The sequence below is a fragment of the Oncorhynchus mykiss genome, chromosome 24 (genome assembly GCF_057628025.1).
Source record: "Oncorhynchus mykiss isolate SJ-2025 chromosome 24, ASM5762802v1, whole genome shotgun sequence".
NCBI classification, from domain to species: domain Eukaryota; kingdom Metazoa; phylum Chordata; class Actinopteri; order Salmoniformes; family Salmonidae; genus Oncorhynchus; species Oncorhynchus mykiss.
Genome location: NC_143045.1, coordinates 31,071,320 through 31,088,449, shown reverse-complemented (window position 1 = coordinate 31,088,449; position 17,130 = coordinate 31,071,320). Strand labels below are relative to the sequence as shown.

At 41.4% G+C, this 17,130-nt stretch overlaps 1 protein-coding gene across 1 annotated transcript in view; it reads left to right on the top strand.

Moving 5' to 3' along the window:
- The window catches only part of LOC110503155 (uncharacterized), an 82,484-nt gene that overhangs the window by 7,659 nt on the left and 57,695 nt on the right, over positions 1-17,130 (top strand). Inside the window, exons 6-9 of the mRNA XM_090219087.1 lie at positions 6,701-6,815; positions 7,012-7,187; positions 7,449-7,537; positions 12,046-12,190. Coding sequence (XP_090075213.1) covers positions 6,701-6,815; positions 7,012-7,187; positions 7,449-7,537; positions 12,046-12,190 — 525 coding nt within the window. The remainder of the gene's footprint in view (positions 1-6,700; positions 6,816-7,011; positions 7,188-7,448; positions 7,538-12,045; positions 12,191-17,130) is intronic.

Genomic DNA, 17,130 nt, shown 5'->3' with positions numbered 1-17,130 from the left:
ACGCTTTTTCAGTTCTGCCCACAAATTTTCTTCAGGATTGAGGTCAGGGCTTTGTGATGGCCACTCCAATACCTTAAGCCATTTTGCCACAACTTTGGAAGTATGCTTGGGGTCATTGTCCATTTGGAATACCCATTTGCGACCAAGCTTTTCCTTCTTGACTGATGTCTTGATGTTGCTTCAATATATCCGCATATTTTTCCTCCTCATGAAGCCATCTATTATGTGAAGTGCACCAGTCCCTCCTGCAGCAACGCACCCTCACAACATGATGCTGCCACCGCCGTGCTTCACGGTTGGGATGGTGTTCTTTGGCTTGCAAGCCTCCCCCTTTTTCCTCCAAACATTATGACTAAACAGTTCTATTTTTGTTTGATCAGACTCTAGGACATTTCTCCAAAAAGTACTATCTTTGTCCCCATGTACAGTTGCAAACTGTAGTCTGGCTTGGTTTTGGCGCAGTGTCTTCTTCCTTGCTGAGCGGCCTTTCAGGTTATGTTGATATAGGACTCGTTTTACTGTGGTGTCGTGTCTTTGGCTATACCGGATTAACTGATATGACATGCTATTCTATAAAATCCTTTCTCTGTAATTAACATTACCTGATTGAGCTAATCATGTAAATGTAATTAACTAGAAAGTCGGGGCACCACGAAAGAGTGTTTATAGAGCTGTCATCTTCAGAATAAACTTTTAAAAACCTAGTAATATTTTACATCAAGAGCAGTCAATTTTAATCGTCACCTTATTTCTGCCTCATCTGAAAGTTGTAAATTCTTGGTTATCTTCACGAACCCTGGCTAACAAGTTGAATCACCAATACAAAATTGGGTTTAATTATTTATTTACTAAATACCTAACTAATCACACAGAATTACATATACACAGAATGCAAATTATGTCATACAGAAAACGTCACTGGTGGACGTAGCCGACATGACGGCTGGTTACACAAAGGAAAGGGGGTTGGGTTTGAGTGAAAGAGCGGGAAGACTGAGGAACAAAGGGAGAAGCTATACTATCGTAAATACAGTATCTTATGCATTCTAAATTACCACCCATTTGGAAAAGGGAAATGCAATAAATATTTACTCTGAGCTGCGTAGGTTGGTCGTAGATGCCTACCGTGTTGCCCAACAGAGCTCTTGCAGTCCTCAGAAGAATGTCTCTGGTGGTAAATGCGATACGTTGTAGTATCGTCGTTGTGTGTTACACTGGATACGTCGTCCGTCCTTTCCTAGCCCACGTTTACAGCGGCCGCTGCTTACTCAACGGCTAGGAGGTATCACTTCTGTAGTGAATAAGAGTTCAAAGTTCTTACCATTCGCCACCAAAGCTCACGCTGAGGTTGGCTTAGTTCTGTAGTTATTATCTAAATCCTTCTGACATCGGACTAAATCCTAATGTACCGGACTGAATCCTAATCGGACTGAATCCTAATGTACAGGAGGTTACATTTTCGTAAAGGGCTTATATAGTGGAGGGAGAGAAGGTTGTGTTTCATAGTTTATAACCAATGTCTCTTCACAGGTGCGGGCCACTGATTGAGCAGAGCTCTAACCTTATGAAAACCCAAATCTCTCATTTGGAAACTAAAATTACATTAATCTTTTCACAAATAGTTTCATATTTAAACATTTAAATTGCACAACAATTCCATGTGAATCTGATAACTAGAATGTGTAGACTTTCCCAGATACAGTTTATGTCGTCCTGTCATCAGTCATAATGTCTCAGATGACAACCGAACTGACATCATATTCATTAAGTACCAACGCATATTTTCAACTGGTTCTATTACCGAAATATGGTTCCTCTCCCCTCACTTGTTGGATGTTCCCAGACTCTCAATATTTAACAAAGGCTATTCAAGAGTCCTTCAGTAGAGTCAGAGAGAGAGGGAAGGGAGAAAGGTATTTATGGGGGGGTCATAAACCTTACACACAGGCCAACGTCATGACAGAGGATATAGATACTTTTGTACCTGTTTCCTCCAGCATCTTCACAAGGTCCTTTGTTGCTGTTCTGGGATTGATTTGCACTTTTCGCACCAAAGTACGTTAATCTCTAGGAGACAGAACGCGTCTCCTTCCTAAGTGGTATGACGGCTGCGTGATCCCATGGTGTTTACACTTGCATATTATTGTTTGTACAGATACCTTACTGGTACCTTCAGGCGTTTTGGAAATTGCTCCCAAGGATGAACCAGACTTGTGGAGGTCTACAATTTTTCTGATTTCTTCTGATTTTCCCATGATGTCAAGCAAAGAGACACTGAGTGTAAAGGGTGGCCTTGGAATGCATCGACAGGTACACCTCCAATTGACTCAGATGATGTCAGTTAGCCTATCAGAAGCTTCTAAAGCCATGACATCATTTTCTGGAATTTTCCAAGCTGTTTAAAGGCATAGTCAACTTAGTGTATGTAAACTTCTGACCCACTGGAATTGTGATACAGTGAAATAATCTGTCTGAAAACAATTGTTGGGAAAATTACTTGTGTCATGCACAGAGTAGATGTCCTAACCGACTTGCCAAAACTATAGTTTGTTAACAAGACATTTGTGGAGTTGTTGAAAAACAAGACTCCAACCTAAGTGTATGTAAACGTCCCACTTCAACTGTACATATAAATATATGGATGAATGATGGCCGAGCGGCATAGACAAGGTGCAGTAGATGTTATAAAATACAATATATACATGTGATATGAGTAATGTAAGATACAGTGCCTTGCGAAAGTATTCGGCCCCCTTGAACTTTGCGACCTTTTGCCACATTTCAGGCTTCAAACATAAAGATATAAAACTGTATTTTTTTGTGAAGAATCAACAACAAGTGGGACACAATCATGAAGTGGAACGACATTTATTGGATGTTTCAAACTTTTTTAACAAATCAAAAACTGAAAAATTGGGCGTGCAAAATTATTCAGCCCCTTTACTTTCAGTGCAGCAAACTCTCTCCAGAAGTTCAGTGAGGATCTCTGAATGATCCAATGTTGACCTAAAGGACTAATGATGATAAATACAATCCACCTGTGTGTAATCAAGTCTCCTTATAAATGCACCTGCACTGTGATCAGAGTGCACTGTCTCAGAGGTCCGTTAAAAGCGCAGAGAGCATCATGAAGAACAAGGAACACACCAGGCAGGTCCGAGATACTGTTGTGAAGAAGTTTAAAGCCGTATTTGGATACAAAAAGATTTCCCAAGCTTTAAACATCCCAAGGAGCACTGTGCAAGCGATAATATTGAAATGGAAGGAGTATCAGACCACTGCAAATCTACCAAGACCTGGCTGTCCCTCTAAACTTTCAGCTCATACAAGGAGAAGACTGATCAGAGATGCAGCCAAGAGGCCCATGATCACTCTGGATGAACTGCAGAGATCTACAGCTGAGGTGGGAGACTCTGTCCATAGGACAACAATCAGTCGTATATTGCACAAATCTGGCCTTTATGGAAGAGTGGCAAGAAGAAAGCCATTTCTTAAAGATATCCATAAAAAGTGTTGTTTAAAGATTGCCACAAGCCACCTGGGAGACACACCAAACATGTGGAAGAAGGTGCTCTGGTCAGATGAAACCAAAATGTATCTTTTTGGCAACAATGCAAAACTTTATGTTTGGCGTAAAGGCAACACATCTCATCACCCTGAACACACCATCCCCACTGTCAAACATGGTGGTGGCAGCATCATGGTTTGGGCCTGCTTTTCTTCAGCAGGGACAGGGAAGATGGTTAAAATTGATGGGAAGATGGATGGAGCCAAATACAGGACCATTCTGGAAAAAAACCTGATGGAGTCTGCAAAAGACCTGAGAATGGGACGGAGATTTGTCTTCCAACAAGACAATGATCCAAAACATAAAGCAAAATCTACAATGGAATGGTTCAAAAATAAACATATCCAGGTGTTAGAATGGCCAAGTCAAAGTCCAGACCTGAATCCAATCGAGAATCTGTGGAAAGAACTGCTGTAAGTCACTTGGGGTATGTCTCTATCAGTTTTGCACATCGAGAGACTGACATTTTTTCCCATTCCTCCTTGCAAAACAGCTCGAGCTCAGTGAGGTTGGATGGAGAGCATTTGTGAACAGCAGTTTTCAGTTCTTTCCACTTTCCCTCATTGTCTTGTTGGAAGACAAATCTCCGTCACAGTCTCAGGTCTTTTGCAGACTCCATCAGGTTTTCTTCCAGAATGGTCCTGTATTTGGCTCCATCCATCTTCCCATCAATTTTAACCATCTTCACTGTCCCTGCTGAAGAAAAGCAGGCCCAAACCATGATGCTGCCACCACCATGTTTGACAGTGGGGATGGTGTGTTCAGGGTGATGAGCTGTGTTGCTTTTACGCCAAACATAACGTTTTGCATTGTTGCCAAAAAGTTCAATTTTGGTTTCATCTGACCAGAGCACCTTCTTCCACATGTTTGGTGTGTCTCCCAGGTGGCTTGTGGCAAACTTTAAACAACACTTTTTATGGATATCTTTAAGAAATGGCTTTCTTCTTGCCACTCTTCCATAAAGGCCAGATTTGTGCAATATACGACTGATTGTTGTCCTATGGACAGAGTCTCCCACCTCAGTTGTAGATCTCTGCAGTTCATCCAGAGTGATCATGGGCCTCTTGGCTGCATCTCTGATCAGTCTTCTCCTTGTATGAGCTGAAAGTTTAGAGGGACGGCCAGGTCTTGGTAGATTTGCAGTGGTCTGATACTCCTTCCATTTCAATATTATCGCTTGCACAGTGCTCCTTGGGATGTTTAAAGCTTGGGAAATCTTTTTGTATCCAAATCCGGCTTTAAACTTCTTCACAACAGTATCTCGGACCTGCCTGGTGTGTTCCTTGTTCTTCATGATGCTCTCTGCGCTTTTAACAGACCTCTGAGACTATCACAGTGTAGGTGCATTTATACGGAGACTTGATTACACACAGGTGGATTGTATTTATCATCATTAGTCATTTAGGTCAACATTGGATCATTCAGAGATCCTCACTGAACTTCTGGAGAGAGTTTGCTGCACTGAAAGTAAAGGGGCTGAATAATTTTGCACGCCCAATTTTTCAGTTTTTGATTTGTTAAAAAAAATTGAAATATCCAATAAATGTCGTTCCACTTCATGATTGTGTCCCACTTGTTGTTGATTCTTCACAAAAAAATACAGTTTTATATCTTTATGTTTGAAGCCTGAAATGTGGCAAAAGGTCGCAAAGTTCAAGGGGGCCGAATACTTTTGCAAGGCACTGTAGTAGTCACCTGCATTTCAATGATCAAATGTGCATTGTTAAAAGTTCATTTATGGAAGTTCTTTCCTGCGTTTGAGCCAATCAGTTGTGTTGTGACAAGGTAGGGCTGGTATACAGAAGAAATCCATATTTGGTAAAATACTAAGTTCATATTATGTCAAGAACAGCTCAAATAAGCAAAGAGAAACAATAGTCCATTACTTTAAGACATGAAGGTCAGTCAATCTGGAACATTTCAAGAACTTTGAAAGTTTCTTCAAGTGCAGTCGCAAAAAACCATCAAGCGCTTTGATGAAACTGGCTCTCATGAGGACAGCCACAGGAAAGGAAGACCCAGAGTTACCTCTGCTGCAGACAATGAGTTCATTAGAGTTACCAGCCTCAGAAATTGCAGCCCAAATAAATGCTTCAGAGTTTAAGTAACAGACACATCTCAACATCAACTTTTCAGAAGAGACTGCGTGAATCAGGCCTTCATGGTCGAATTGCTGCAAATGAACCACTACTAAGGACACCAACAAGAAGAACAGACTTGCTTGGGCCAAGAAACACGAGCAATGGACATTAGACCGTTGGAAATCTGTCCTTTTGTCTGATGAGTCCAAATTTGAGATTTTTGGTTCCAACCGCTGTGTCTTTATGAGATTCAAAATAGGTGAACGGATGATCTCTACATGTACGGTTCCCACTGTGAAGCATGGAAGAGATGTGATGGTGTGGGAATGCTTTGCTGGTGACACTCGGTGATTTATTTAGAATTTAAGGCACAATTAACTAGCAGGTCTACCACAGAATTCTGCAGCGATACGCCATCCCATCTGGTTTACACTTAGTGGAACTATTATTTGTTTATCAAAAGGACAACACCTCCAGGCTGTGTAAGGGCAATATGACCAAGAAAGAGAGTGATTGAGTGCTGCATCAGATGACCTGGCCTCCACAATCACCCGACCTCAACGCATTATAGATGGTTTGGAATGAGTTGGACCGCAGAGTGAAGGAAAAGCAGCCAACAAGCGCTCAGCATCTGTGGGATCTCCTTCAAGACTGTTGGAAAAGCATTCCAGGGGAAGCTGGTTGAGAGAATGACAAGAGTGTGCAAAGCTGTCATTAAGGCAAAGGGTGACAACTTTGAAAAATGTATAATATAAAATATATTTTGAATTGTTTAACACTTTTTGGGGGTTAATACATGATTCCATATGTGTTATTTCATAGTTTTGATGTCTTCACTATTATTCTTGAATGTATAAATTAAGAAAAAACCCTTGAATGAGTAGGTGTGTCCAAACTTTTGACTGGCACTGTACGTACGTATGAATGTCTGTGTGTGCAGTATGTCTGTGTGTGTGCACTCTCACTAGCATCATGAACCATCAGAATCCTTCATAGTTGTTATATTCCCTCTGACTGCTCTGTCTTCATGTGAATGTTGTTCTAACTGCAGGTCAGTCTGGCTGCAGGTCATCAGTTTGACCGGGACATTGAGCTGTTGTTGTATTACCAAGACACCCATCAGCCTACTGCTATAGTAGAGGCAGCACAGACTTCTGCCAAGCCAGGTGAGGGGGGGTGGGTGTACTCTGTTGTAGATGTGTTGATATGAGATCAATGAGTAGTCTAGTCTACTACCTTAATCCATGTTTACATAGTGGGACATGGTGAGACAGAAGATACAGTAGATGTAGAGATGGAGAAAGAGGAGAAAAGATGTTGAACACTTCTCTCTCTCTGTCTGTCTCTCTTTATCGCTCCCAGGCTCTCTGATGGGCGACCCAGTGGTCATGCTGAGCCTGTACCCAGAGTTCCCCAACGATGTGATGTCATCGATGACCTCACTCGGGGAATTCCTTTTTGTTGTGGATCGCTCTGGCAGCATGTCATGCCCCATGCACAATGGGTCTGTGGCTCAGGACCGCATTGGCAGTGCCAGGGTACATACACACACACACACACACACACACACACACACACACACACACACACACACACACACACACACACACACACACACACACACACACACACACACAATGCCGGAACTAGTAAATGACCATCTCAATCTACACAGGATTCAACAAGAGATAGTTCAGAGTGAAATCCAGTACACAGTGGTTACGCTGTAGTCTTCCATCTTTAAGATTGTCCTATATGGTTTATTGAAGAGTAAAAACACTTGATTTTCTCTCTTGCAGGATACTCTGCTGCTCTTGCTGAAAAGCCTGCCAATGGGCTGCTACTTCAACATAATCGGCTTTGGGTCCAGATATGAGTCCTTCTATCCGTGAGTGTTCTCTCCTTTCAACCCCAGTCTCAATCAATCAATCAAGTCAGTGTCTGAGGAGTTCCGTTTTTTACAAACACATTTAGCTGTGTCATTCTAGGGTTTTATCATGTATGTTGTACCATGTAGTCCAAATCCAAAGATAATCATTGACAGTGTTTGACAGTTAATGTTTACATCTGTTATTTTATTTGACCTTTATTTAACTAGGCAAGTCAGTTAAGAACAAATTCTTATTTTCAATGACTGCCTAGGAACTGCCTTGTTCAGGGGCAGAACGATGAGCTAATCATTTGCAGCAGGTAGGGGTAGAGCCTTCACGGTGACTCTATTACCGCCACACCACCTGTCACGTGTCATGAAGGCAGTCAAATTCCACATGACCGTTTAGTCACGGTAATTAGGCTTCTCCAAGCTCTGATGCTGCTGATGGTCATTAGTAACCTAGCAAACTTTATAACTGCCTGGTACTCAGCACTCTATTGTCCCTCTAATCACTCTGACATCAATGCAAATGTCATCAAACACTTCATGAGAGCCCATGAGCTCATGTTGTGCAACATTTCTGTAGGCTATGCAATTGCGTGATAAAACAGAGTTTTGATGGCCTCTATAGGCTAGGCCTACTATATTTATTCATCAACTTTCCTAATATTAAGCACATTTCTCATGAAAATGAACCATGGGAAAAGTGTCCTCCATTCGCTGTTTATGTGCATAGTCCTCCATTTGCTATTGAAGTGCTATTTTCTCATGCCCCTGTTCTGAGACAGGGGCATGATAATGGTCCAAGCCAAAATAAATATCACTCATTTATTAAATGTAAAGACAACATTCAATTAAGAATAGTCTGATGGGTGACAACGTTAGAATATCACTTATGATAAAAAAAGGGAAAAAAATCCTTTATTTAACAAGGTTGGCCAGTTGAGAACAAGTTCTCATTTACAACTGCGACCTGGCCAAGATCAAGCAAAGCAGTGCGACAAGATAAAGCAAAGCAGTGAGACAAATTACAACACAGAGTTACACATGGAATAAATAAAGATACAGTCAATAACACAATAGAAAAATCTGTATACAGTGTGTGCAAATGAAGTAAGGAGGTAAGGCAATAAATAGGGAATAGTGGCTAAGTAATTACAATTTAGCATTAACACTGGAGTGATATATGTGCAGATGATGATGTGCAAGTAGATTGATGTATTATCAGTGGCGATTTTAGCATGTAAATCTTGGTGGGTCAAACAACAACAAAAAATGTTGATGCATGCCAGCATTCATTGCACTATAATGGTGACAAATGGTGCTCACAAAATGTTAGGGCCTACATAAAGCTGTCCCAAAAGCAGAGCTTTCTTTTCAGCACCATGGAGTGAATCCTTACCACCGCTGCACCTGGTTATCAGCGAGCCTTGTCTGGCAGCGAAACAGTTCATTCAGCCTCATTACTGCCTTTAAAAAACAAAAAACATAGCTGATATGGCTGACTTGCTTAAACAAATGTGGTTTATACTAACAATTGAGATGTACAAACTATGGCATAAGGGAACGACGAATCAGATAAGAGGCAATCCAAGCTAGGTCGGACGTAGTCAAAATAACTATTTGTGCAGCGCTTTTGAAATGTACAGCAGCAGAATTCAGAAGTTGGGCCGTTCTTACATTATTCTCCCTGTACACCAAGTCAGAACCGTAGGTTAAATAAAGGGGGCTTATAAGCAGACAATGAAAGCTCTTACAATATTCAACGATTACATTTCTTGAAAACAGGCTATAGGCTACATGAGGGGAAAAGGGACCAAATTATTAGAGTGAGGCACATGGTCTACTAACTGCTTAATACACAACACACACTTAATATTACTTTCTTGGCTACAGTATACATATCTCCCTGGCATATTACATCATTTATGTAGCAGCATACAAGACCTTTTTGGACTCACCTTATTGTGCTGTGCTCACTTGAACAGGAAGGTGGCGTGGCAATCCTTCATGTGGACTCTAGAAAGAGGCCCGAGTTCCTGACTTGGAATAACCGTTCAGTTATTTTTCCAGTCTGAGATATTTTTTTCCCCAGAGTTCCCAGTTGTCTTGAACGAGGCAGAAGTCATGCTGGATTGACCACATATCCAATGTATTAACATTTTACCAATTGGATATCACACAAAATTGGGGAGAATTTTAAGGATAAACATTCACACTCAATGCCATGGGCCAGAAGTTACAATCTTGTCTCATTGCTGCAACTCCCCTATGGTCTCGGCGAAGGTCGAGAGCCTCACTGCTTCTTGACACACTGCTCGCTTAACCCGGAAGCCAGCAGCACCAATGTGTCAGGGGAAACATTGTTGAACTGACGACTGCAGTCAGCTTGCAGGCGCCCGGCACAAGGTGTCGCTAGAGCACAATGAGAAAAGGAAATCCCGGCCGGCCAAACCCTCCCCTAATCCCGACGACACTGGGCCAATTGTTCGACCCGTCCCATGGGTCTCCCGGTCACGGCCGGCTGTCACACAGCCTGGTGTCGAACCTGAGGCTGCAGTCGCGCCTCAGCCCTCATTGTTAAATTTGCGATTTCCAACTTGTTGTGTAATGTGTGTCCGATGAGCACCAATATGTTTTATCTATAATTTCTCATATGACAAGTGTTGTGATGTTGCTATCAGTAACATGCTATTTATAGAATAATGAACTGTAATTATTACTTGATTTTAAATTAATAAAGTAACAATTACCTCATTAGTAACCTGGGGCACCACAGGAAAAGTTTAACGAGTTACCGTTTCCCAAATTAACTCAAGAAAATCAGAGTCTCGATATCATAGCATTTCCTCATATCAATGCCATTCTGAACATTCCATAATCGGTTATATCTGCAGGAACACTAATCTACATGATGACTCAGCAATAATTATTTATTTACAAACTAAATAATCACACATAATTACATAAACACACACACAGGATAGATTATACATTGATTACCAACTAAATGTAATAAAAAGTCCCTCGTGGACTAACCCGATATGACGGCTTGTTACACAATGAAAAGGGGTGGGGAAAGAAAGAGCAGGAGAAGGGGAGACAAAGGAATTTAACTATCGTACATGCAGTTGAATAATACGCTCATGTAAATATGGACATTTTGCACCCTAACAACCACTCATTCGGATTTAGAAATGCAATGTACATATTTACGCTTGTATGTCTTTGTAGTCTCTCTCTGTTGAAGTTGCCCGATCAGCCTGTGGAGAGAAGTTCATCAGAAAGTCTCTGGATGTGTAAGTCTCTTGTTGTCCACCAGAGGTCACCATGTCCGCAGTAGCAGTCTTCTTCTTCGTGTCCGTTCAAATGGATACATCAGAGTACCACATGGTGGTGGGAGGGAAATGTTCTTCCCTTCTCATCCTTGTTAGACTGGATCCTTCAAAAGGTACAATCGTAGTGGTCCTCGGTCGAGTTTACTAGACTAAAGTACTTAAACAGCTGCAGACTGAATGTTCCGATGTAGTCTTTGTCTTCTTAACTCAAAGTAACTCTTACCATTTTCTGGTCTGGTAGAGTCTATCCATTCCTAACGTCCTGCTCAACACCGTCAGTATACTGGTCTCAATGTTTGATTATTCAGGCTACAGTTAGAACCATTTTACACGCCAGTAGCAACCTGGCAATGTACTGGCCTCTTGAGATTTGGTTCTTCTCTGTTGAACGTTTCAGAGTTTCTAACCATCTCGTGTCGATCACGCTGGTCTAGTAATTCTTTAGGGGAAAAAGGGGTGTTCTCTCCTTTGGCATAATGTTTGTGCTCACGTGGGCGTGGTTACTGACTTGGCAAAAGTCTCTATGAAAAAACTTTATCTCCTTTAGAAGGCTAAAATCACATTTAATCTTCTCACATGGAGTTTAATATTTAATCATATACGTTTTACAACATTTAGATGTAAACCTGACCCCTTGAATGTGTACACTTTCAGAGATACAGCTATTTAGTTATATCGTCCTTAACGATATCACATAACAACATCTGATTTTAAAATGTTATTGTTTAAGTCCCACCAACCATTTTGAACATTATTTACATTAGAAATATTGTTTCAAGAAATAGACTACATTTTCTTCATATCTTGTTTCTTTAGACCTGTCAAAAATAAGTAATGGATATATTGTGATGGTGTAGACTATATTACATTTATTTATTATACTTTTTAAAATGTAGATGTTCCAAAGGTCTGCATCAGTGGCTTGTTTAGGCTATGCTTGCAAGGCTATGATTGGAAGGCTATGCTTGGAAGGCTATGCTTGGAAGCCAGGAGATGCTACACATGCTTATACTAATAGCGGTCAATTGCTATGAGACCAGCAGTTATTTGGTGACAATTACTTGGCTGACAAAATGTCATGACTGCCACAGCACTAGGTAGGGTAATATTAAAATGTCCATGTCCTATAATATGTTGTGGTGATGACCCTTTGACCTTGTGTGTGTGTGTCTATCTGGACATCAGTAAGAGTGTGGAGTACAGCCAGAAGACCATGGATGAGGCTCTGCAGAAGGTGAAGGCAATGAGGGCTGACCTCGGAGGTACAGAGATCCTCCAGCCTTTAAAACATATCTACAGCCAGCCCTGCCTCCCTGACCAGCCCAGACAGGTAACTTACACACCTTACATAAACAAACACCCCATAGATAAATGTGTCTGCACTTTCTGCAACGATGGTTCCATTGAGAAGCTCATGCATTACTTTACTGTGGGTTATACAGTGACCGTAGGATGATCTTTACTGTGGGTTATACAGTGATATTAGGCCTGATCTTTACTGTGGGTTATACACTGACAGTTGGGATGATCTTTACTGTGGGTTATACACTGACATTAGGGATGATCCTTTTTCATCAGCTGTCCCGCTACAGTGAAAATCATTTCTACTGAACGAAAATATAAATGCTACATATAACAATTTCAAAGGTTTAGTTCACAGTGGTGTAAAAATACTTTCAAGTACTACTTAATTAGTTTTTTGGGGTAACTTTACTTTACTATTTATATTTTTGACTACTTTTACTTCACTATATTCCTAACACACACATTGTAATTTTTACTCCATACATCTTCCCTGACAAACCAAAGTACTCATTACATGTTGAATGCTTAGCGGGACAGGAAATTTTTGAAATTCACGCAATTATCAACACACATGGATCTTTTGTAAATCATTTTGGTGTGTGTGCCCCTGTCTATCCATACATTTTAAAAACAAGAAAATGGTGCTTTGCTTAATAAGTTATTTTAAATGACTTCTACTTTTAATACTTAAGTTTATTTGAGCAATTACATGTACTTTTCATACTAAAGTATATTTAAAACCGAATACTTTTACTCAGGTAGTATTTTACAGGGTGACATTCACTTTTACTTTAATAGAAAGTTACTCATGTATCTATACTTTTACTCATGTATGACAATTGGGTACCTTTTCCACCACTGACAGTTCATAAAAGGAAATCAGTCAATTGAAATACATTGATAAGGCCCTAATCTTAGGTTTCACATGACTGGGTAGGGGCGCAGCCACAGGCCGCCCATTTTGGAGCCTAGCCCACCCACTGGGGATCCAGGCCCAGCGAATCAGATTGAGTTTCTCCCCACAAAAGGGCATTATTACAGACAGAAATATCCCTCAGTTTCATCAGCTCTCCAGGTGGCTGGTCTCAGATGATCCTGACGGTGAAGAAGGCGGATGTGGAGGTCCTGGGCTGGCGTGGTTACACGTGGTCTGCGGTTGTGAGGCCGGTTGGACGTTCTGCCAAATTCTCTAAAACAACATTGGAGGTGGTGTTTGGTAGAGATATTCAATTCTCTGGCAACAGCTCTGGTGAACATTCCTGCAGTCAGCACGCCAATTGCGCGCTCCCTCAAGGACATTTATGGAATTGTGGTGTTTGTCCAAAGTGCATTTTAATGTGGCCTTTTGTTGACCCCAGCACTTGTGTAATGATCATGCTGTTTATTCAGCTTCTTGGTATGCCACACCTGTCAGGTGGATGGATTATCTTGGAAAAGGAGAAATGCTCACTAACAGGGGAAGTCAAGAAATTTGGCCACAATTTGAGACCAATACCCTTTTTGTGCATATGGAACATTTCGGGGATCTTTTATTTCAGCTCATGAAACATGGGACCAACATGTTCTATTTTTGTTCAGTATAAATGCCTCTGCCAAAGCCTGCCACCTTTTCCCCCAACGGAGACGTTTCTTTATAAATGCCTGCATGTCCTTTTTATTGACTGTATTTAGTTTGGTTTATGCATACATGTGTTGATGACGTAATGTATATTATAAACTGGGTGGTTCGAGAACCTGAATGATTGGCTGACAGCAGTGGTATCAGACTGTATATCACTGGTATGATAACATGTATTTGTAATAGCAATAAGGCACCCTTGTGATATATGGCCAATATACCACGGCTAAGGACTGTGTCCACACACTCCGTGTGCGTCGTTAGTTGTGGTATATTTGCCATAAACCACACCAACTCGGGCCTTATTGTTTAAATAACTGTTACCAATAATGTAGTTGATGTAATGTATTATAGATGACGCCAAAGGAACCATTGTACCACGTTTGACTAAGTTTGTTTCCTAGTATCTAAACTCTGAGTTGTCCACAATGGAGTTTTTAAAAATATGTCCAAAATATATTGTGGTGAGACTTTCTTTTCTTTCCAATCACCTCACTCTTCGGTCTTTTAAATGCCTTAATGTGATTCATACAGTTTCCTCCTGAAACACCTTTAACTCCTCCCACCTTTCCATATGTAACACCTGGCATATGAACCCAGGTCTCCCACGAGAGCAACCAATGTCTTCGACCATGAAGAAATTCCCTCTTGGGCCGAGGGTTTTGAAGTTCGCAGGTGGGGGTACATCATCACGTGACCATAACCTAATGTCTGCTACATTCACCCCCTCCCCCACAAGAGACCTTACCACGTGAGGTAGCTGCATCCCAATATGGTGACCAGAGTGTGGGCGAGTGGGTGTGTCTAAAGGAAAGTAGTGGGTGTGTCTAAAGGAAAGTAGTGGGCGTGTGGAAAGGAAAGTAGTAGGCGTGTCTAAAGGAAAGTAGTAGGTGTGTCTAAAGGAAAGTAGTGGGCGTGTCTAAAGGAAAGTAGTGGGCGTGTCTAAAGGAAAGTAGTGGGTGTGTCTAAAGGAAAGTAGTGGGCTTGTCTAAAGGAAAGTAGTGGGTGTGTCTAAAGGAAAGTAATAGGTGTGTCTAAAGGAAAGTAGTGGGCGTGTGGAAAGGAACGGGTGTTAAACTCTACTAGAGGTTGGTCGGTTTTTATTGAGCTGTGTTTTGTCTTTTGTTTCTTAACATACAAATATTGTACATTGAGCTACAATACCATGAGAGTTAGGACTTCTGTTTTGAAGCCAGAGGATGAGTCTGAGTCCTATTTCCATGTTAGTTTTACACAAATAACTGTACATTTCCAGTTTCAAACTGAGGGTAGGTATATACTATACTTGAGTATTGCTGCGGGGCTTAAGCATGTCTGAATTTCTGACAGCCTAATTTTCTCGACCTCAACAACATTTTTAGACAACACTGCAGAACACCTCCCATATGCACACATTGCCGCTGTGGGGCTTACCAGACACACATTTTACATCATTTTCAAGACAATGTAGCAGAACAAATATCACAATAAAATAAATCAATGTAGGCTTCCCAAGTGGTGCAACGGTCTAAAGGCACTGCAGACACCCTGGTTCGAATCCAGGCTGTATCACAACCGGCCGTGATTGGGAGTCCCATAGGGCGGCGCACAATTGGCCCAGCGTCGTCCGGGTTTGGCCGGTGTATGCCGTCATTGTTAATAATAATTTGTTCTTAACTGACTTGCCTAGTTAAGTAACTAAAAATACTGCAGAACACACACATGAGAATATACAGGCCTCCTGCCTGTGGTAATATGAAGCACATATTCACATTACAAACTTGTTCTATGCTGTGAAGGTAAAGGGAAAAAAATGTCCTACCTTGAGTTTTTAAAACCTCTCACAATGACTCTTCCCATGTCAAGTCCATTTAACTCCTGAGAGTCAACTTCTTGCTCGAATCCATGAGTGTGTATGTGGCTGTGATATTTAACCTTCTAAGGCTGTTCTGAAGACTCTGGCTGTAGTGTCTATTTGTTATTTTATTTTAAGTGTTAACCTAGGTGTCCTCTTTAGCCTTGTTTTCAAGGCTTGCTGCCACCAAATGTGCCTTGGTTCAGGCATGTTCAAAAACCTTCTTTCTGAGGGCTCTTGTTTTTTGATGTCTGAAGCATAGGATGTTAATTTACCGTACATGCCACACACTCTTCTTCTAGTTGAATCCCTCCAGTCGTTTCTAGACCAATGCTCCTTTTTGCATGTTGTTCAGCCCAACTTTGAATTCTGCATGACAAGCTGGGGTTATACGTTTAGTTGTTGTTGAACTGCAAATTGCACCTGCTCCGAGCACTTCGTCAGTTGATGCACTGCCCCCCTCCACCCCAGCTCCCCGTCTCCCTCTCCCGCTGAGTCTGACTCTCTAGTAGGCCTACTGGCAAGTGGAGGTGCCGGTGGTGATGCCCCTCAATCCTCTCCTCCGGCTCTGACAGTTCTCTGGCACGTTCTGGGTTCAATTCACCATGTTTCTCGATTTTTTTTTGGACTTAAGAAAAGGCAATCGAATTTAAACTTTTTTTTATTTTTTTTATTTGGTTTTCCCACGATTCAAATGTATTAGGGAGACGACTAGGTTACGTGATGTGATTTACATAGGAACCTGTTCACTAGCTGACCACCACTACCAAGACCTGTGTCAAGATCAGTTACTTACCCCACTGGTCCTCCCCATAACCTCTATGTACAATGAAAGAGAGCAGGGCTGGAATCAGTGTGGCAGGATAGGATGATTACATAGAAAGATCACTGCGCTATTACATGATCGTCTTTCTGGGGGGCGGGAGGAATAACAAGGAGACAACTTGATTTAATGCTGACTGCTTTTATTAGAATGTCTACAGTGTGAACAGTGAAATAATTAATAAATCATGCTGTGAGAGGTACCGGATCTGGGCAGATAGGTGCCGGAAAAAACAAAGTAAAATGCCTTGATGACTGCTTTGATGACTATCGTGAGGTAGTCACATGGAATGCATTTCAAGTAACAGATATGCCTCCTTGTTAAAAGTCAATTTGTGGAATTTCTGTCCTTAATGTGTTTGAGACAATCAGTTGTTGTGACATGGTAGGGGTGGTATACAGAAGAAAGCCCTATTTGGCAAAAGACCAAGTTCATATTATGGCAATAACAGCTCAAATAAACAAAGACAAACTACAGTCCATCATTACTTTAAGACATGAAGGTCAGTCAATCCAGAAAACGTCAAAAACTTTCAGAAAGTTTCTTCAAGTGCAGTCGCAAAAACCATCAAGCGCTATGATGAAACTGGCTCTCATGAGGACCGACACAGGAAAGGAAGACCCAGAGTTTCCTCTGCTGCAGAGGATAAGTTCATTGGAGTTACCAACCTCAGAAATTGCATCCCAAATA